We start from the raw sequence: 22,352 nt of genomic DNA on the forward strand, positions 1-22,352 counted from the left end.
GCCGTAGGCATGAGTACATGATACGCTGATGGTCTGCTTACCTCCACGTCCGAAGTCCATCGCGTCACCCTGGTCCAGGATCGCATGTGCTTCGAAGACTTGGTTTGGATGGTGGCTCTTCGTATTCAACCATCGCCAATAGGAACCCTTAGAAACACGGACGAAACCCGTGCGCGCGTGTTCAGGTACTGACTTTGGCACCTCAAGATGTTGAAGTCTTCGCATCGAAGTCAGTAAAAGCCCCGATTTGCCTCAGATCAAGAATGAGGAAATCTCGAGCCAGGCACCAGAGGAATGAGAGGCAAAAGAGACGGAAGGTGAAAACGCCATCGTGAGCGTTGACCTACCTATCATGCATCGATAGAGAAAGATGGGCTATCTGCTGTGTCACTTGAGACGTATGGCTCGTGCTCCTCGGCATGAGCGAGAGGTTGTCTCATCGAGGACTAACACCACCAAAAGGAACTCGACCGTAAGATATGCAAGGCTTTCGAGTTCAGTCGACTCAGATATCAGCTCAACGAGTCGGGCCTCGGGTTCCGCTCCGTTTGGCGTCTGTCTGGTGGGCACAAGAGCTGGACGACATGGGGCCTGGACCGAGACGTCCTTCGATAGAGTGGAGCCAGCACCTCCAATGTTTTCTCCGTCGGAACTTGGTATTGGTTTGAGCTGGTGAGAGAGGTCGGGGGCTTGGGTCTTCGATAGACGGGATGATAGGGCAGACGCTCGTACTCAGGTGTCGACCCGTAGCTATCACCGAGACCACAAATATTCTCAACAACATGCCCTCTGGTTATGAAAAAGGTAAGAATGCGGTATGATACTCACCGTCGACGTTCATACTAATAGTCACCATAGTCACTTTCCATTAGCCAGCCTTCCACGGCGAATACGTTCAGTAACGATTCGCTTCCCGTGGGGGAGATGCAAAGAGTATGCTTTTGGAGCTTGTTTGTGTATTCTTCTCGTTTTAAGCACAAGGGGTTTCCCTTTCACTCTCAGACCTTCAAAGTTCTCAGTCAGCTGCGCCATCTAGGTGTCACGTTTGTGCAAATTTCTAGAAACATTGGCAAGCCGCAACGCCAGCCTCACTACGTTCAAGGACGCACAATACCTATCACAGCCATGGACTGAGGCTTTCAAATTCTCAACGAGAAGATCAAAAGGCGACTATCCATACGGAGTACTCCAGCCCCCATTCTAACGTCTTTGGAGTCTGCATAGGCTTGAAAGTAGAAAGACCCACATGCCCACCTTCCGCGGAGCCACAAATATCGATGAAAATTTAAGAAAAATCAAAAACATACAACACCAGGTCTTCGCTGGTCGTCACCGACCCAACTACTAATCCGGCCCTCATTGGCTTGTCTAGGGGAGAGCGGACGGGATCCCGAATTTTCCAATGGGTATGGTCGTATGTGAAGGAATGAGGGCATTGTGACATTCATGAAGGCACCTAGGACAACACGCATAACTGTCTTACGTGGAGAACCTTCGTCAGCAAATCTGACATCTTAATCACTCTAGGCTTGCGCAAAGATTACCATTGTCTTATTCTGTCTGTTCTGAGATGCAATACAGCGAGAGACTCGTTAGACTAGGCTCGCAGAAAACTTCACAAGTGATTCAGCAGCCCACAGGGAGTTTACAAAGAATACTTAACACGCTCGTCGTATTTTCCAATTGCTCTCAATATTCTTTGAGAACTATAACATATTGAAATGTCGTAGATGGTTATTGAATGATAGAATCAGATTGATGTAATGTCATCGCTTGATGTACACGCCTCCTCAGAAGCTTTCTTAATGCGTCAAATGCACGAGACACTGATACGTAACATTCTATAGTTCCTCGATTCTGGCATCAAAATCTCAGGGTTATGCTATCTGAAATTTGATTTTCCGTAGGAATATCCTGACGTCTAGTACGGAACACACTCGCAGATATTGCCAGGGAGACTTGAGGAGGAGATTGGTAAGCTCATGTTGCCAATGCAATACCAAGAGCATCGAGTGGACAACTCACCGGCACAACTTGTCCGCAAAGCCACCGCAGTTTTGGATGCAGTCTGCCGTGCTCTGGCAAGCCTCTTGTGCTAAGACTTGTTGCGAGAAGAAGGCCAGGGCGGTCACGGCGACGGAGATGACGTTGAAGCGCATGTTGGGCGAGTTTAATGGATTGTGAGGAGTAGTAGACAGATCTCGGTTGCTTGAGTAGGGAAGAACGGGATCACCTATATTCTGGAAGGTGGGCATCTAGTGGCTTTTATACCATCAATCAGGCCAAATTGTGTAAAGTCATATCTCCCCACCTCCGTACGCGTGCGGGTCATCGAACGTCAGAGTGGAATGTAAATGGGGCTTTTAACGTTGAATTAATCTAAAGTAAGCAGTCTATTATTCCTACTTTAACTTTATTTTGGGCGTATGAGTTAGTTGATAGGAGTTTTGGTATGATGAGACTTCCTGGCAGACCATGACTTGCGAACTGTAATAGATTTCACAGCCCCATCAATGTCGGGGTTCATGAGCTCGCACCGGAAAGCGAAACCGAGCTTATGACCTGAGTCGTTCATTTGAGCGGGCGTACTCAACTCCCGTAAGGCCCGACTCAGGTTTTCGGTGTCATGAGAGGTGGCCTATTCTCATTCTCTATGACTATGATTATTATCCCTACGTGTCATGAGCTACGTGTAGTCTATGGTGAGCTTCTAATTACGGCGAGGGTGCAGAGGAAGCTGTGCAGGTTACTAATGGCTTATCGGAGGTTTCCATGGATGAAAATACATAGTTTTCTGCACTCACTTTTGTTTCATTGAGGAAACGTACACCTGATGCCCGGAGAAGGAGAGATGAGTTAAATTCTGTTGTTCTAGAGGCTGGGAGGATAGGTGAGTCTTACTTCCTTCTTGACTCTCAGTCTCTGCAACAGGCGTCTTTCGAAATGTCTCGTCATTCATTTGGCCGATATCTCTAGAAACTCTTCTCATACTTGAATCACATTGACGACGCCATGCATTTTGACTGTTTACCGCGTCCAAGCCATGTAGGAACGTCTGCACAAACTTTACAGGGCTAAGGTAGTGTTCTAATAGATTGAACTATGGCTCAACGTACGACATTTCTATGGGCTAGGCCAAAGCCTAATCCGTATTGCTGTAGTAATTAGGTAGAATCATATTGTGTTAAAGAATTGTCCCCATTTCGTTACTAGACAAAGCCCCACACATCCCAAGTCTCTAGTTGGGGAGCTTAGACATACCTTGTTGGATTACGAGGCAGAAAAGGGGCCCTATTAGGTAGTTAGGTAGGGGTGGTAGGTAGGCAGTCTGGGCCCGTGCAGACGGACCCTTCTACATACCTATACCTACTAAGGGACCGCGGGCTCTGCCCACGATCTTCCCCTCTTATATATACGCAATAGACCTATACTAACTTATTAACCTAGTCGTAACTAAAAGGTCTAACTTACCTACGTATATACTAATACTAATTAGTAGTTAAATTATATATATATTTCTACTATAAGTTAATAAGGATATAACTATATAAAAAAATAGCCTCGACCTACCTCGCTAGCTATTTTAACTTATTAACTTAGTTCTATCTATTTAATTAATAATAAACGGCCTAGTCTATACTACCTTAGTTCTTTTTTATTATTACTAACTAACGACTAATTAACTAATCGTAGGCTATTAAGAGCGCGCTTTATTACGTACGATCTTTTTTATTAAAACTACTACTATAGAAAGATTAACTACTTTATTACTATTATTAACCTCGCTTCTATTATTAATATTATTTCTACTAGTCTTATTACTATTACTAACTTCTTTTTAATTAAACTACTCGTAAAAGAATCTATTTTAAATATATTATAACTAAGCGCTATTTTAAATTAGTAATAAGCAAGAGGAGATTAACTACTAAAAGATTAATTTAATAATTACTAGCGTACTAGTACTTAGTAATAATAAGACCTTCGGAATTATAAGTACATTAATAATAAATCTCTTACTAATAGCGAAGTGTTCCGAGATACTAAAGAAAGGAAAAGATCTCGATAATAGTAGTAATAGGGATCTATTTTATATTACTAATAAATCCACCTCTTTTTAACCTAATAAAAGCTCCGAAACTAAACTAGTAAAATAAAGTACGAGAAGTACTAAAAGGAATTGCTAATTAGTAGCTAATAAAATCCTCTATTTATTACTAAAAGTATAGTTATAAAAGGCCTTTTTTCCTTTTTTATAACTTTTTACTAACCTTAGTAACTTTCTATCTATATACCTCGTTAAAAAAGTAGAATTTTCTAATTAATAATAATAGCCCGCTCACTATTATTAAAACAATCGCTACGACTAACTTACTACTCTTTTTAACCTAACTAATGTTATATTATAATTATAATATAATAATTATATCTTATGGTAATCTTCTACTATATAACTTACTTTATAAATATATTATAATAACCGCCGGCCTTAGTAATAAGTAAAAAGGGTCTAACGATTAGTTAATATTACTTCTAACTTACTTATACTCTTAAATCACGGAACTTTACTTAATTCTAATTCGCTAATAGGACTACGTTAACCTAACTTAATAGGGCTTATTTAATATTATACTTACCCTTATAAATAATAAAAAGCTTAATACCTTTATCCTCTATATAATAAGATATTATTATTAAGACGGCCTAACGGGTAAGGAGCTATAAAAGGACTTTAAAACCGACTTCTAAAGCTAAGAAGTAGGGGACTTTTTAAGAATAAAAAGTATAATTTTTAAAAAGCTAAGAGACTTCTTTATAAATAATAGTATTAATTTAATAATTAGAGATCGTAGTTAAATAATAAAAAAGATCGCTAGTGCCCTTAATACCTAATACTTCCTTACCTAGACTTTTAAAAAGAATATAGCCTACTATAGCCGTACTAAATACTTTAATATATTATATTACGATCCTTACTTCCTCTACTTACTACTCTTATAACTAGTAAATATTAATAATTTTATTTAATAAGCTAAAGAAATAATAAAAGAATCCGTATAACCCTAACTTACTTAATCTTAGTAATTAAAATTCCGACCTTAGCCTTATTATTAACTAACCGACCTACTACCTCTTTAAGAAAAAGAGGAAAAAGAACTAGAGAATAAAGTTATTATTACTTAATAGTAAAATCTACCCTATTAAATATTATATTTTAATATAAAAACTAAAGACGATATTATACTTAATACTTACTAATTAATTAACCTCGCTAAGCTTTACGACGATAAGAATAAATATAATAATAAGAAGTACGATATTTTTAATAAAAAGCTTTAGATTTTTAAAGTATTATACTAACGGGTAGGAATTAGTAAACGATACTATTCCGGTACTTTCCTAAATATACTTAAGGGAAGGGCGTTAACTTTTTATTTTAACTAATTTAATAATACCTCTAACCCACTTAGCTTTAACGTAATATATTAAAGGACCTAAGAATACTTTGAGCTATTTACGAGCCGTTAAAACTACCTCGCTAAGCTCTATAACCTTTACTAGTACTTTATAGTTCGTAAAAACCTAAGTAAGTCGAATTAATAAATTCTATAAGCACTAATTAACTATATTATAATCCTTTACGAGGCGCTAGCTACTTAGGGATCTATTTTTAATATAAGTAACTAACTCTTTTACTACGTAAGTAGTATACTAAAATATAAACTTATTATACTTAACCTAGTACCTATATTTATTAATATCTATTACTAGCTTAGTACTTCGATTAATATTATAAAGAGAGAGCGCGACTATAATAAGTAGTAATAATATCTCTAAAATAGTACTTATAATAAAAAGGTCCCCGCTACTTACTAAACTAACTATACTTATAATAGCTTTAGTAAAAAGACCTAATTTAATAAGCGGAATTAACGCGGCCGTAGTATTATTAATAAAAAGTATTTCGTTTATTATAAAACTGGCTATTAGTTAACTAAGTACTTAGAGGAAGAGCGACGTTAGGTATATAAGAAGTATAAAAATAGTAAGGAAAAAAATAAGAGATTTATACCGAGCTTATACTTATAGTTCTTCGCTTTTTATAAAGGAACTGCCCTTATTAATAACGACGATAATAATATTATAATTTAATACTTTAATAGCCTCGATTTTAACTATAAGGATAACTACGAGGACGAAGTCTAGATCTTAATAGCATATCTTATAATTACTACTAGCGGTAGAACCCTTATAAATATCCTCGCTACTTAAGTAATAGAGTATAGCCTTATTAATACTACCTCTATTAATAAGTTAACTAAGCCTATAGAACTAGTAACCTCTTTCTTATTAAATAAGAAATACTCGTTAAGGGATTTCTAAGGTATTATATTTAATACCGGCGCTATAGAATTCTTAACTACGGGCTACCCTTAACTCTTCGTATTATAATAATAACGACTTAAAGTTATTCTTAATACCTCTAGAGCTAGTAAAGTAGGTATTTAATTTAGTAATAATAAACCTATAAGGTTATTAAGATCTATAGTCGTTAGTACCTTATTTAGTAATATTACTTTTTACGTCTTACTAACTAATACTCCTTTTTTATACTACTTAAGGGATATAAATAAGCTAGGAGTATACTTTAATAATATTAATAACTTACTAATTAAGGGAGATATTATAGTACTTATTATTTATAAATAGGGATACCCTTAGCTTCTACTCCTTAATAATAAAAAAGCTATTACTAACTACTTAATAAAAGGTAAATTGCGCTACTTATATTAGTACTTCGGCTACCCTTCGGTTCTTTATTTCCTAAAGCTACTCTAGTAATTTAGTAACGATATAAAAATCGTAGCCCTCGAAAAGCTTATAAAGATTTACTAATAATACTAACTTAACGCTACTACCCCTAGCTAATTTAAATTTACTTTAGAAAATAATTACGATTTTAACTATAAAGTTATAATTAACGTAATATACTTAATAGATTATAAGGGTACTAACCGACTAGTACTTTACGTTATTAATACTACTACTTCTTTTTAAATAGTAAGGTTCCTTACGAATATAACTACGAAGTATATATAAGAGGCTCTTTAGCTATATTAAATCGACGTCTACCTCGGTCCGCTAAACTAGATTATTATAGATATTAATAAGAACTTTAGTATTATAAAATTTAAATTTTCTACTAAATCTATATCTATTAAAGTTAAAAAAGTACTTATTAAAGCTTATAATAGTATTAGTAAGGCTAAGAAATACTACGTAGTACTTAAAAGGGTATATAATATTATTTAAAATAAGTATTTATTAATAAGCGCGGAGGCTATACTTTAGGCCGTAATTAAAGTAGTTAATAATATAGTTAGCTTAAATAGCCTCGTTTTTATACTCCTCGTTTTTAAAGCTTTTTTACGTACTTCTAATAAATCTCTATTATTACTAAATATTACCTAACGTATAAAGGTAGTTAAGAAAATAATAAAAGAAGTCCGTAGACTTTATATTAGTAAGTAAATAAGCGAGGTACTAGCTACTTAAAACGGACTAAATATTTTTTATACTATTAATTTATTACTATAGTTAGATATTAAAGTCTAGTGAGAAAGTAAGGGATAAAAAGGCCTATTTAAGCTCGTTTTAATAAATAATACTACTTATATAATAAAATTACCTCACGGCCTAATAAACTTCCGGGCTACTATAATTAAACCCTAGTACTTAGAAAAGGTCGACCCCGAGCTACCGGCTATAATAATAAAGCACGTTAACCGCTTACTAATCCCCGTAATTAATTAATTAATTAATAATAGCGCCGCTATAAACGAAGTTTTTAATAAAATCGTTATTATAATTAATAACGACCCTTTATTACGGAGTAAGAGGATTAAAAAAATATTAATACGGCGCGGCTATAATAATACTTTTATAACTACGACTTATTTTATATTTAAAAAAGAGGTAAATCTTAAACTAGCTACTAAGCTTTATAATAAAAGTATTATTACTACCCTAGGAGCACTTTTTATAAAATCTACTAATAAGGAGCTTTTAGAATTAGTAAAGAGAGGGGTAATTAAATTTATTTAACTTAGCCCTAAATATAGGGATATAAGGATATTTAAATCTCGATTCGTTAATAAAATTAAAAACCTAGGACTTAACTTTATTAAAAAGTCTTACTTAGTTATATAAGGGTATAATAACGAGGGGAAGAAAGAGATCCTTATATAGTTATTAATAATTTAAAGAACTAATTAATATCTAATCCTCGCCCTAGCCCCGACCTTAATTTAAGAAGGCTACGTCGTTTAGCTATAAAATATTACCTAAGTATATATATAATCGAGCTAACCTCTTTACTATAAGGTTTTTACTTAATTACTAGCTTAGATCCGTTATTTATACCCTAAAGGCACTATTCTATACGTCGTATAGTTATTATATAGTTTCGTAAAATTTAATACCTATTAATAAGTAATATATAGTAAGTATTATTCAAAAATACTCTAAATAATAATATTTATATTCGATCTATACTTATTAATCTCAATAGAAAAAAGCGGATTATTTAGTATTATTAATATATAGACCGATAATACTATTAAATTATTAAATAAGACTTTTAGTTAAAAAAAAGAAACCGAGCTTAAGCGCACTAAGCTACTAGCTAAACTAAAATAATAACTATCGGCTAATAAGTTATTTATTTTTAATAGTAAGATTATCTTATTAAAAAGTATTAATATAGTGCTTAAATAAAAGAACTAAGGGAAGAAGCTTAAGTAAGTTAACCCCTCGGTATTAAATACTAAATAATAATTCGTTAAGTAGCGAGCTCGAGGTACTTATATTATATTAATTTACTAACTAAAAATAGCTTTTAATACGTCGTTTATTACTTAATACTAAGTAGATCCGTTATTTACTAACTACGCTACGCTAAACCGTTATATTAAATAATAAATAAATTACTTAGACCGAGGGCTTATATTCGTATTATTAGATCTAACTATAGCTAAACTTTTCGTTTTTATAAATAGGTTATTTATAAATAACGCTAATTATACCTTATAACTAGGTTATATTATTATCTTTACGAATAAAGAATAAACTAATAAGAGCTTTACGATTAATAATAATATTATTTACTATAGCTTTATAAAGAGCAAAAGGATTACCTAGAGCGTACTAATATTAAAAGTTTATAGAATAGTTATAAGTATTAACGTTACCTATACTATCTTAACTACCCTAGACCTTATTATTAAATAACTTAACGTTCTAAAGATCCCTATTATAATTTATATAAATTTATACTTATTATATAAATACCTTATTAAGCTAAGTACTACGAAAGAAAAGCGCCTTATAATAAATATTATAATATTTAAGTAATTATACGAACGCCGCGAGCTCTATAAGATTTATTAAATTAATAGCGACGATAACCTAGCTAACGGGTTTATAAAGAGTATACCGAACAAGTCCCTTAAATAATTCGTTAGTAAAGGAATTATTATAGTTAAGATAGAAAAATAGGTAATACGTAATTAAAATAGTAATATATTATAAATAATAAGTCGTTTAGCGAATATATACGCTTCTCGGGCTTCGGCTTAAAGAGAAACGTACGTATTCGGGGCGTAGTTAGACTAATAAAAAGCTCTTTTTTAACTACGCTAGATTTAATAATTTCCGAGGAGTTTAGGTATATAAATTATATATATTAGAGGATTAGGAAATAATTAGAAAGAGGGGATACTAAAATTTTTATATAAATAATTATAATAAAAGCTATATTAAAATTTTAGTATATAGCTTTAAGTACTTCTAAATAGGGGATTAACTATAGATTTTATTACTAATTCTTATTAGCGGGGGACCTAGCCCCTATTCTAGCCTTTTCTATTATAAAAGTAGAAAACTACTAATATTAGATTACGAGGTAAAAAAGGGGCCCTATTAGGTAGTTGGGTAGGGGTAGTAAGTAGGCAGTCTAGGCCCGTGTAGACGGACCCTTCTACCTACCTATACCCACTGAGGGACCGCGGGCTCTGCCCACGATCTTCCCCTCCTATACACACGCAATAGACCTATACTGACCTATTGACCTAGTCGCAACCAAAAGGTCTGACCTGCCTACGTGTATACCAACATACCTGATTGATCACGACATGCCGATAAGCGATGGCGTAGTTGAACACCGTTGTTCCCGCTCAGTATTTCCGAGCAAATTCTTTGCAAAGACCAATTGCAGAGGGCTTTATGCACTGTTTCAGTGCTATACATGCGTATCTTTGATCTCTTATGGTCGGAGAAGTTGTGGATGTGCAGACTCTAATCTCAAGTAATCTTGAGGTTCTTGTTTTCTTCCCTGATAATACGGCAAAGGAAAGGTAAAAGCAGCAATGTCTTTTCAGCAGGAAAACTTCAAGTTGTATCATTATTGGACGCCTTCACAGCCCTGATAGCTGGCTTAATGGGAATGCGGTTATCCGAAATCGGAAAACTGTTTGTGCTGTTGGGGATTGCCCACCGTTATCGGCTCCGCGTCAACGTCTTGACGCCGGGAAGCTCTCATCACGCCATGCGGGACCAGCCTCCACTCAGATCTAAGAATCGAAGATTCCTACAAGACCATCGAGGCTCGAGAGCAGCGCTTTGATAACTCGCTTTCGCAGAGGAGTATGCGACGTGCCAGAGTCATCATCATTCCTCTGGTTTCCAACTTTCATCCTTCTTAGAGACCCCGACATTGACTTGAGTCGACCACCTACCATGGCCGCAATTGCAGTAGACCAAACCCCCAAAACCACTGTTAGGGGCACTGAACAAAGATCTCAAGTTCACAACGCGTCGCCTTCGCTGCCTTTTGAGGCTTTTGATGTTCCGAGTCAGCAGGACACCGCCGACTTTGGGCTGCCGTGGTCGGCAAGCTTTCCTCTCGGACTTAAAGCAAGCAAGACCCTCAATCTCTCCGAAAGCATTCATGCGATCAAAAATTTCGCCCATTCTGGGAATCTGAGCAGTCTGATCAAACAACATGGGGGAGCGATTCTTATTCGTGGCCTCCCGATAGGAACACCTCATGACTATAGCAAGGTCGCGCACGCATTTGGCTTTCGTCCTCATGTAGAGGTTGGACGTCCGCCACTGCGGACCATTCTGGCTCCTAATGTCAAGACAGCAAACGAGGGGTAAGTAGTAAAAATGCAAACGACTCCCAGCGTCGATCTCTACTCAATACCCGAGAGCAAAGCGATGTCTTGTCATTCGAATTCCATGAAGTAAGGTGGACTGACGTGAAGTAGTCCACCAGAACTGCCAATTTGGCCCCATAGCGAATATGGTTGGTCCACAATCAACCCATCGTGGCTGACTTTCAGTGCACTCCAAATTCCAGAATCCGGTATGCTCTGAAGCATAGCATAGCTAGTTACGAGCCTCGGCACTAACCACAAAGCAGGCGGCGCCACACCCATCACCTCAGCTATCTACATTGCTCATAAGTTGTCACGTCTCAAGCCTCAGTTCCTCTCGAACCTTCTGAACAAGGGTGTAAAATACGTCTATCGCTACACAACCAAGCCACTCGTCTCCAACACCGGGACGAGCGTTCGTGGCGCTTACGGTCAGGAGGTCAGAGACGAAGATGACGAAGCCGCGGCCCGACGCAAGATAGAGGCTGAAGTTCGACGCCACAGCAACCGATTCGAGTGGCACGACGACGGTAGCTTGAGCGTGACGCATATTGTCCCTGGTAAGTTATGAAGGAATCCTTCTGCCAGTTCTAGACCAAATGCCTCACTGGGCCACAGACTGACACAATGGCGAAGCCGTTCGCATCCATGATCCTACAGGGGCAACTGTATTCTTCGGCAATGTCACCTCCGCCTGGGGCCGTAGTCGCCATCATGGTGCGACAAGACCTCCCTTCCGCGGCGATGACGGGTCGTATCATCCTCCTCCGACATATGGCGATGATACGCCCATCGATGTTGAGGACTTGGACCTGCTGCTGAAACTCGCGGAAGAGGGTGCCGTAGATGTCGAGTGGCAGAAGGGAGATCTGGTGCTTCTTGATGTGAGTATTTGCCTGTGGGATTTGTGACGCTAGCACGATGTGGCTGACACGAGAGGCGCTTCCCACAGAACTACGCCGTGATGCACTCCCGCAAGCCGTGGAAGGGGCAGCGCCAGGTCCTCGCTGCTCTGTGGGACGATGACGGAAGGATCAGGGATTTTCCAGAAGGCTTGGAACTGCTGAAAGGTAGTCCTAGGGTCCCTCGGACGGAGTTCGATGAGAATGAAGGACGTTGATAATCGGCCTTCGAGGCCCTGATTGGTTGAAGAGTCTAGTTTCACGAACATCGTCCCCGTGCGTGGATGATCGTGGCCACGGCGTGACTAGTCAACAATTGGCCAAGCGTACTACCCCGTTCACTTGATATGAAGAGGCAGATCTGCTTCCGCTTGGACGGCATGAAAAGCTCTGCCCAACTTCATTCTTAGAAGGAATTGCAACTTGGACAAATCTTCAGTGGAATGTATTACTACTTTCTATTGAAAACCTAGCTCAGACATTGCTCTAACAGACTAAAATTCAAGACGCCTCTTCCTCGATTTTAGGACGGGCAAGTAGCCCTCTTGACCCTCTTTGCGCTAGTCTCTTCGACCTCCGCCAATCCAAACCAGCCACAAGCGGAATCGAAGAGGGCGTCGAAGCCGTTATAGAACATCCTGCCAGTGTTGATGAAAGGCACGTTGGGTGCCACGGGTGGATCCTCCAGAACGAATCCCAAGGGCTGCATTGTCGCTGGATTGGGCTTACCCGCACCCTGGGCAGTGACGTTGTAAGTCGCAATGGGGTTCTTTTCGTTGGGAATGTGAACCACCACAACGGTTCCCTTGGCAGCAACCTGAGGGTGTGTCTTGATAGCCTTGGATGTGACATTCTTGAAGTGCGATCTGACGTCTTTGTTAACCCGAAGGAACGCCTGGGGAATACCAGTGTCGAAAAGAGCTGGGCCATGGTCGTAGGGCGAGTCGTTAACTTTGATGGCCATGTTCACCATGTTCCAGTCGATGGTGGAGTTGGATCCGGATCGGACGTCGAGCTGCGTCTTGCAGAATCCTTCGGTGTTCTCGCTCGTGAGACCAACCTCGACGCCATCTTTGCCCAGAACGTAGCCCTGGTGAATCGTACTCTTCACAGGTCGACCGCCGATAGACGCGATGTTGATCAGAGACACCTTATCAGGCAGGGCATCGGGCTGCTCGCTGCTCCATCTACCGAAGCCGACACCCATGTAGTGGATATCCTTGGGGTACATTGTGATGTTGGACTTCTGCGCTTCCGTGCAGGAGCCCTGGGTCTTCCATGCGCGGCAGATACTGGCTTCGGTGACGATCAGGATAGGAACGGAGGCAACGACATCTTCGCCAATCGTGCGTTCATCTACCATTGCGGGGAAAGTGAGGTTCGCATTGACCCAGTAGCCTTGCCACAGTCTACCGCTGGAAGACAGATATTCGTTTCCGGGCTTGGATTTGTCGAACGTTGTTTTCGCGTCGAAACCGAGAACGCCGGCACCGATCATGACGCCAGTAGAACCGGTGTCCATGCCGGCAGACTTGATGGTCACCGCCTTCATGTTAAGCGTCTCCAAGTCTTTGGTCATGACCGTAAATGTAAGTGAGGGCGTGGTGTTGATGTCAGGAAACTTGTTGATGAAGGGGATGAAGGCGGTATTATTTTCCGTGGCCCTCGGGTATACTGGGGGTCCTGACGCCGGGCATGTTGCCGCCGCGGCCAACTCTAACAGAGCCGAGATGGCTAGAGAGGTAGAGAAGTGCATTTTTTATGATGAAGATGATAGGGATGATGAGCTTGATGGAGAGATGAATAGATGCTGATGCTACGTGGTCCTGGCCGGTATTTAACGAGATTCGATCTGCAAACCTTCAAGTGCAGTAATCTCTCTCGGAAACCTTGAAATATGTCGCATCTAGAATACGCCCATCAGCTATGCCGTAGCTGAGGCTCAGCTGAATGTCTAAGAGACTCGTGGCGCCGAGACGAACGAAAACGTGGCATCCAGTTCCATGGGAAATAGCCAGATCTGGATGGAATTCTAATGGGAAATGTGGTGAGAAGCGTGGTCGAGCCACAAGCCATGTGTGGAATGCCGGAACCGGCGATAGTCGGCGTGGTGTTGGTCTGGGCCTCCACACCTCCGCAAACTATAATGAGACTTGGCCTTTTGGATCCCCAACCTAAAGCGATGCTAATGTCCAGCGGACAAGAAAAGAAAAAGAACACCTCCGCGGCCGCGCTTGATCTTTGGGATGAAAGCAGCAGCAGCAATCGTATATCATCCTCTCAAGAAGAAAGAGACGTCCCTAGAGCCCTAGGAAACCTTTCGATACCCACAATCTAGAGCGAGTCTAGCTTCTTTGATTTGCATGACGGAATTAGACTTTATTTCAATCAAAATTCCATGCTCCATCAAGGTCCACTGCCTTCGGCGAAATTCGACGCCATTGAAAGTCAATGGGAACCCCGGCGACTTTCTTCCGGCATAACATTAAACAACAACATCAACTCGTTAGAATACTACAGTCTAGTCACTCAAACCTCTTCAGCCATGCGTCTGCCTTTGTCCATTCCTCAACAATATGCTTCTGCCGATCCTCGCCACGCACTTTGAAGCTGACCTCAAAAGCCTTTGGCCCAGTCAGGATCGCATCTTTGAAAGCAGTCTGCATCGAAGTATCCGGCATCGTATCCCCCGCCACGACATCGAAGCACCAAAGTAGCTTGGACATGGTCATCAGCATGCTGTTCTCAGCCATGCGCTGACCGGCGCAGATCCTTCTTCCGGCCCCGAAGCTGTAAGTAGGCCGACGGGATTGATCTTCGGTGGCCGCCTTGGATTCCTGATTGCAGTTTTTGACACCCAGTGGATTCTTCATGAATCGCTCGGGTTCGAAAGTGTCTGGGTCCTCGTACTCGTCTGAATCATGGTTGATTGCCCATATGTTCATGAGAATTGTAGTTTCAGCGGGGAGGTTGTAGCCCTTGTAAACATCGTCGCGAGTTGTTGCATGAGGGATAGCCATGGGAAACCCTGGCCGCCACCTGAGAGTCTTCAGAGCGAGTTAGACCATGGACAGACGTTCATGTTTAACGAAAAGAAATCGAAAGAGAGACAGACTGACCTCAAGAAAACAAGCCTTGATATAAGGCAAAATTTCTGCAGTCAGACGTTCAGCACGTATGCCACTCTCGCCAAATACCGCATCCGCTTCTGCTTGAGCTCTTTTCTGGATATCAGGATACGCAGCCATTGCCAAAATAAATGTTTCAAAAGCACCGGCGGTCGTGTCCGAGCCTCCTTCCATCAAAAAGCCGGCGATGTACTCGAGATCGAGTTCGCTGTAGCCTTCTTTTTCGTTATCACGCAAAAGCCCTGCTACGAAGCTGTCTTCGGCTTTCCCCTGGCTGATGCGTGCTTTGGCCTCCTCGAATAAGTCGTGATACAATCCGTTCTGTTTCAATTTGAGGTCTGCAGCTCTAAGTTTCCAACCTCGCCAAGGCGTCAGGAAATCCGGGACATATTTCAGAAATGGCAGCACATCGAAAGGGGGAACGGCCCCCTGATCCAGCATTCCTGCCCACTCCGCTTGGCATTCGAAGAACTTCTTAATCTTACCCTCATCGCTGAAATCCTTTCCGCGGGTGCCAAAGACGCTTGACATGATGATGGCGCCAAAGTACCGCAAAATATGGTCGTGGTAATGAGCAGGATCACACAGCAGCTCATGCATCATTTGTGATGATTCAGCGTCTTGCAACAGCAAGAGCTTATCAACTTTGTCGTCTTTCAAGAAGTCCGTAATTGTCTTCCTCTCCTTCCTCCACTTGGGACCATACCGCAAAAAGACGAGATGGATGTCACCGGGCGGGGGTAGCACGTACTCCACGATAGGCACGTACGGCCGGGACGAGTAGAGGGCCCCGCGTTGATCGAGGAGATCGCGCACGGATTGCCAGGTGTTGAGGACGACGGCTTTGTTGCTGGGTCCGAGTGACAGGCCGACGAGGCCGTGCGATCCGTACGTGCGGCTCCATGCTGCGAACTGAATGAATGGTTTCGTCAACGGTATTTGATGGAGGTTACCGAGGAATGGTATGGTAGGAGGTCCTGGAGGAAAGTTGATGTTGGACTTGGAGGCCTGGAGGCGAGGACGTATGAGGAAGAACGCGACAAGTGCGCCTACAACGCTCAGTGCAAGTATCGAGATCGCCATTTTGAAATTCAGGGATAACACAGAGTAAGCCTGCTTCACCGCCATCTAGAAATCAGGAATCACACACTGTTATCCCATCGGGTGCGGATGGACAGCACTTTCGCCAAGACCACGAAATACCCACTTTTACCTATTTTTTCCCCGCGTTAAAAGGGGTACTTAATAATACGTTACTTATCCCTCTGTTCTTTTGCTTATTATTACTACTATTATTACTATTTTAAATAATACTATAATGTTTTTTAATAATTTTAATACTTCTATCGTATTTAACGCTTTTATTATTTCCGTACGTAGCTATATAATAATTAAGGTCTACTTAAAAAACCTTATTACTACTTATAATATAAACTATATATTAAAATGCTATAATATAATAATAGTATAGTCCTACGAACCTCTAGTTACTAAGCATAGCTTTTTAAGTTCTTTTTAGCCCTTTAACGTACCGGCCCGGGCCTAAGAGGTACGGGGGCTATTAATAAGCTTACTTAACCTATTTATATAATACGTTCTATAGGGCCTTATTAAGTAATAAGCTTAGTAAATAAATATAGCGCCGTTATTTAAAGAGGGCCCTAGGGCTAAACGGGTTAAAATATATAAATAGAAAAAGACTTCGATAGACGAGATTTATTTTTTCTTAAGAATCTTATTGTCACGAAAGGGAACTCGAGGCAGGTCGGAACGCTGCTATATTAACCTAATAGACTAAAGACTTAACGTAAAAAGGGAAAAAATAGAACAGTAGGTAGAAGCTAGCGGGCTAGCCCTTTAGGCCTAGCGGTCTAGCTCGTTACGTAACTACTAGGAGCTTAGCTTCGTAACCTAAGGCTAAGCTATAGGGCCTACAGGGCCCTAATGCCCACTACCGTAACATTACCCCCCCCTCTATACTAAAGGGCACTATCCGTAGCGCTAAAAATAAACTTCTAAATTACCCCTTATTCTAGTAAATCTATAGCTATAATTACTACTATTATATTATCGTTGTCCCTTAGTAATAGTAAATTACTAACTATAATAACTTCTATTTATACGTCTACGTTCCGTAGCGGGCCCTTAGTAATTAAATATTAGTAATAGAACGCCTAGAGCGCCGCTAGCGTATACTTAAAGCTCTCTACGTTATACTAAGTCGGGTCTATATTATATCCCTTCTAATCTGCCTAATACTATAGTTTTCCCTTATATAAGCGTAATTTAATAACCTTTAAGACCTCGTACTCCGGTTCGCTATTATTATTAATAATTAATAATAATAGGTCTTAGTTCTACTTAGGTAATAGGTTATTAATAGCCTTTTTTAGCTTATTTAAGTAAAAAACTAAGTATACTTAGCTACTTACTAATAGTTCTATAATTTATATACCCCCCTATTTAGCACTAATAATAAGCTATAGCCCGGCCTATAGCTACTATAATTTATTCGTATTAATAAACTTTTAATACGAAGTATTAATAAAGACCCGGTCCCCTAGCTTTAGGTTATTTAGGCACCGGTAGCAGTCGGTATACCTTTTATATTATACTTAAATAACCTTTATATTACCCCTAGTAGTCTCCTAAGCCTTATATATTCCTTAAGCTATACGCTACGCGTTAATATAGTTTAGCTTCTCTTTTATAAAACTAAATTAATAAGTTTACCTAAACTAGTTAAAAAAGAGCCGTAGCTAATAACCGAATTCTACTTCGTATAATAATAGCCCTATAGTCTTATTAGGCTAGGTAGTATAAGTAAAGTCGACCGTAAGTAGTATATTACTTTAATTATCTTAGTACTAGTTAACTAATAGTCTTAATTACTATAAGATATATTAGTTTAGTACCTCTATTTAACTATTTATCTAAGGGTAGTTAACTATTAATAGCTATAGCTTAACCCTATAAATCTTATAAAGCTCTTTTTAAAAGTCGGAAATAAATTAGGGGCCTCGGTCCGATATAATAGTCTCTAGTAAGCCGAAGATAAGTAGCACCCGTTTATAAAACATCCGGCTTATATCCTTTACTATAATAGTTTTATAATAAAGAATAAACATCGCCCTCTTATTTAAATAGTCTACTACTACCTAAATATTATTAAATCCTTTTTAATTAGTAAGGATAGTTATAAAGTTAATAAAAATATATTACTATAAGTAATCGGGCATTAGAAGTAGCCTTAGCTCCCCCGGGGGCTTATTACGTAGCTTTTATAATTAATAATAAGTATAATAGTTCTATACGTACTAATAAGCATCCGCCGTTAGGCCCGGCTAGTAATATTACTATTTAATTATTTTTATAACCTTATTACGCCCTAAGTAAATAAAGAGCTTCTACTCGTAAACCTCGTAAATAACTATAATATAAAAGTTCTCTTCTTTAAGTACTACGAGCTTCCCGTTTATTATTAATAATCCGTTATCTTAAATAAACTAGCGCTCGCGCCCTTTAGTTACTAGCGCTTATATTAGTACGAGGGACGCTATAATAAGGTTTCTATTAAACTTTAAAATCTTCTCTACTAATAAGTACCCCTAAAGCTCGTTTTTTAATAAGAGCGAGCTAACTATAAGTTATAATTAATTAATTACGGCGCTTAATAACACCTATAGCTCCGCTATAATATTAGGGGATAGTAGTCTTAGTAGTAAGAGGACTTAAGTCTTATTAACCTCTTTTAATACTTACTAAGTATAAATATCCTCTGTCTTTTATAAGAGGGCGTTAGCTAGTACGTTCTCCTTCCCTAAGTAGTAATAAATTTAAAAATTAAAATCCGCTAATATACCGGCTTAGTAAGCTTATTATAAGTTAAGTAAGCGCTTAGTTATAAAAAATAGTAATAATTAATAGTTTATAATAATGTCAAACTTATACTTATAGCTTATAAGCTCCGCGCGCTATTCCTCTAAGTATAGTACTATTATTAATATTTTTTTATTATAAATAATATAATTAAGCTCTACGCCGCTTATCGTTTTTAAATAAAAAGCTACTAAGTACTATAACCCGTTATCTTTTTATTATTATAATAGCGCTCTGGCGCATATCAAGTTAAAAATATTAGTTTCTAGCCGTATTAGCAGCTCTAGTTTAAAATAATAAAAGATAAATACTAACGTTAGCGCTAGCTTTATAACCTTAAAAGCCGTTTCGTAATTAGTATTAAAGTTAAAAAGAACTCCCTTACTTATTAGCCTCGTAAGGGGCCTAGCTAGGCGGCCATAGTCTTTTATAAATCTCTTATAAAGATTATAAAACCCGAGGAAAAACTAAATACCCTTAAGTAATATAAATAGCTTCTAGTCTCTAATTATAAAAACTTTCTCCTTATTAAGCTATATACTTTTTATAAAAACTATAAAGCCTAGGTATTTTATAAAAATAATACTAAATTTGCACTTCTTAATATCCACCTATAAGCCTACTTTTTATAAGTAGTTTAGTACTTTAATAACGTACTCTTAGTACTAGAGGGGGTTATTTAAGAAAATCAAAATATTATCTATGTACGTTATATAAAAGTCGTCTAAGTACTTTATTAATATCTTGTTTATATATTATTAATATATAGTAGGCCCGTTATAAAGCCCAAAAAGTACTACTTTATATTTATATACTTTATAGTAGGTTCTAAACGTCGTTAAGTCCTTAGAGGCTAGGTCGAGGTAAATATAATAAAAGGCCTACTTAATATCTAGTTTAATAAATACCTTTACTTTACCTAGCCGCGCGAGGGTCTCGTTAATAAGTAATTATAAGTAATAGTCTTTTTTTATAACCTTATTAAGCTTATAAAAGTTAACGTAAAAGCGCAGACTATTATTATACTTTTTTATAAATAACGTTAGCGATATAAAAGGAGTATTACTTAGCTCGATAAATCCTTTTTATAAGTACTTTAATAAATAGGCTTTTATAACCTCTAACTCCGGTACTAACTACTTATATAAAAAGTAATAAGTTAGCTTCTCCTTATTACTATCTAGGAGCTCGATCTTATAATTATATAACTTATAAAACGCTAATATATTACTAGCCGCCTTATTAAAAACGTCGGTCTAAGGCCGTAAATACTTTAATAAGTTTGTTATTATAAAGTTGCGAGTAACTTAGTTATTATTATATAAGGGGTCTACCTCCTCCTTCTTATCCTCTATAATATAATTAAGCTTATAAAATAATATAGAGCCTATTTTAACGTCGTTCTACTTTAAGTTCTTTTTAAAATTAAGAGCGCTAATAAAAATAATATCTATTTATATTATTACTAAGTATAGTTTTTATTGCTTAAACCTCTCCGCGGGGGTAATATTAATATTATTAAGGGCGCGTTATATTTTCCTCGTATTCTTAGCCTTGTCTAATTATTATATCTAGCGGGCCGTTATCTTTAGTAAGTATAATAATATCCTAATTAATATACCCTTCGCCCGCTACTACTAAAGCTTTTAGTTATAATAAATTATATTTATCTTAAATAGGTCCTATTAATAATTAGCGTTAATTTAATATTATATATTAATAACTTCTAGGGTATATAGGTCCTCGATATCCTTAATAATAATAGAGGGCGTCTCTTATAGTAATAAGTCCTTAGGCTATATTAGCTATTAGTAGCGAATATTAAGGTTTACCCCATAATATTCAAACCACTTCTACCCTAAGATTAGGTCGTAGCGGCCCATATTAAGCTAAAAAAGGGGTACTTTTAAAAAACCCCGTTAATTAATATATAAGTTAATAATCTATACTATACTAGTATTGTCTAATTACTCTCTATTAAACCTAGCGGTAGGGATTAAGTATAATAATTTATAAAATAGAGCTACGCAAAACTGCTATAATAAAGGGGTTACGTAATTATTTATAAATCCGTACTTATTAGCTCCTATATTAAATAAGGCTCTTAAGTAAATTCTATATTTATTAAATACTAATATAAGCTCTATCTTAAGGGGCTAGCCCCCTATAAAATCTTATAAGTTTATTAAATTAATTACTAATCTTCTATTCTTTCTATATATATCCCTTAGCTAAGAGTTTATTTTTACTAGGGGTTCTAATTTTTTAAACCTAACTCTATTTTAATAAGGCCCGTAATAGCGTTAATAGTAGCTATAGTAGTCTTTAGCTTCTTAAAGTAGTCCTTAGAAATATATTTAGTATTACTATAAATAAAATAAGCGCTATTATCTTTAAGTTTTTAATATAAGGCTTTAGGGATCGTTTTATAAATAAAAGTACGACCTTAGTCCTATTTAATACCCCTAGTACCTTTATTATTTCTACTACTTCTATTACTTTTACTACTTCTACCCGAGGTTTAATAAGTTTAACTAAAAGCCTTAACTAAGTAGTCCTCTATAAAAAGGGGCTATATCGCATTAGCTAGCTAAGTAACGTACTTAGTATATTTCTAAAAAATAGCCGTATTATCTAAGTATTTTCATATAGCCTAGTTATAAAAATATATAAATAGCTTATTATAAAAACGGCGCTTTTACTAAGACTTTAAAAGCTTATTAATACGCACGAGCTTAGCGAATATAGAGCGCTTTTAGTAAACGTCTTTAAGTATAATTATAAATATATCTAGCTTACGGCTAGCGTTATCTATAGTAATTAGGCTAATATAAGCTAACTTAAGCTCGTAAAATAGCTACTTAGCTATAATAATCTTATTAAAGGTTAGTATTAAGTATATAAATTCCGTAGCGCTACCTCTAATTTTATTAATAATATACTCTAAGTAGTACTTATTTATATTATAATTAGTATTTTCTAAGCGCTTCGTAATATACTAAAGCTAGTAATTAAACTCAAGGCTAGTATTATTACTTATAAAAATAGGCACGTTAGGTATTTTCTAAAAGCCGTAAGTAATAGAATAGGACGAGGCTAAAGTAGTCTCGCGGCTACCCTACGTCTTTAAATATATTAACTACTACTCTAGCGCGCTAAGAGTAGTAGTATTTTAAATAGAGCTAGCCTAGGAGCCGTTTTTTAATTACTTTAGCCTTTTAACT

At 37.7% G+C, this 22,352-nt stretch overlaps 5 protein-coding genes across 5 annotated transcripts; 2 read left to right on the forward strand and 3 right to left on the reverse strand.

The window, feature by feature from the left end:
- Positions 1 to 1,921: 1,921 nt before the first annotated feature.
- Positions 1,922 to 3,018, reverse strand: CLUP02_16829 (uncharacterized protein; the record flags this gene model as incomplete). The annotated part of the gene is made up of 6 exons (XM_049295747.1): positions 1,922 to 1,958; positions 2,026 to 2,233; positions 2,312 to 2,360; positions 2,504 to 2,609; positions 2,805 to 2,935; positions 2,992 to 3,018. The coding sequence occupies 6 exons, from the start codon at positions 3,016 to 3,018 to the stop codon at positions 1,922 to 1,924; spliced, it is 558 nt and encodes a 185-aa protein (XP_049152894.1).
- Positions 3,019 to 10,193: 7,175 nt separating this feature from the next.
- Positions 10,194 to 10,370, forward strand: CLUP02_16830 (uncharacterized protein; the record flags this gene model as incomplete). Its single annotated transcript, XM_049295748.1, has 1 exon — positions 10,194 to 10,370. One exon carries the CDS (start codon positions 10,194 to 10,196, stop codon positions 10,368 to 10,370), a length of 177 nt encoding a protein of 58 aa, XP_049152895.1.
- Positions 10,371 to 10,797: 427 nt separating this feature from the next.
- CLUP02_16831 (uncharacterized protein) lies at positions 10,798 to 12,339 on the forward strand (the record flags this gene model as incomplete). Its single annotated transcript, XM_049295749.1, has 5 exons — positions 10,798 to 11,216; positions 11,406 to 11,428; positions 11,486 to 11,779; positions 11,856 to 12,103; positions 12,172 to 12,339. The coding sequence occupies 5 exons, from the start codon at positions 10,798 to 10,800 to the stop codon at positions 12,337 to 12,339; spliced, it is 1,152 nt and encodes a 383-aa protein (XP_049152896.1).
- A 305-nt stretch (positions 12,340 to 12,644) lies between these two features.
- Positions 12,645 to 13,877, reverse strand: CLUP02_16832 (uncharacterized protein; the record flags this gene model as incomplete). Its single annotated transcript, XM_049295750.1, has 1 exon — positions 12,645 to 13,877. The coding sequence occupies one exon, from the start codon at positions 13,875 to 13,877 to the stop codon at positions 12,645 to 12,647; it is 1,233 nt and encodes a 410-aa protein (XP_049152897.1).
- A 769-nt stretch (positions 13,878 to 14,646) lies between these two features.
- On the reverse strand, positions 14,647 to 16,332 carry CLUP02_16833 (cytochrome P450; the record flags this gene model as incomplete). The annotated part of the gene is made up of 2 exons (XM_049295751.1): positions 14,647 to 15,168; positions 15,241 to 16,332. 2 exons carry the CDS (start codon positions 16,330 to 16,332, stop codon positions 14,647 to 14,649), a joined length of 1,614 nt encoding a protein of 537 aa, XP_049152898.1.
- Positions 16,333 to 22,352: the final 6,020 nt, after the last annotated feature.

This window comes from Colletotrichum lupini, chromosome 9 (genome assembly GCF_023278565.1).
Source record: "Colletotrichum lupini chromosome 9, complete sequence".
In the NCBI taxonomy this organism is placed as follows: domain Eukaryota; kingdom Fungi; phylum Ascomycota; class Sordariomycetes; order Glomerellales; family Glomerellaceae; genus Colletotrichum; species Colletotrichum lupini.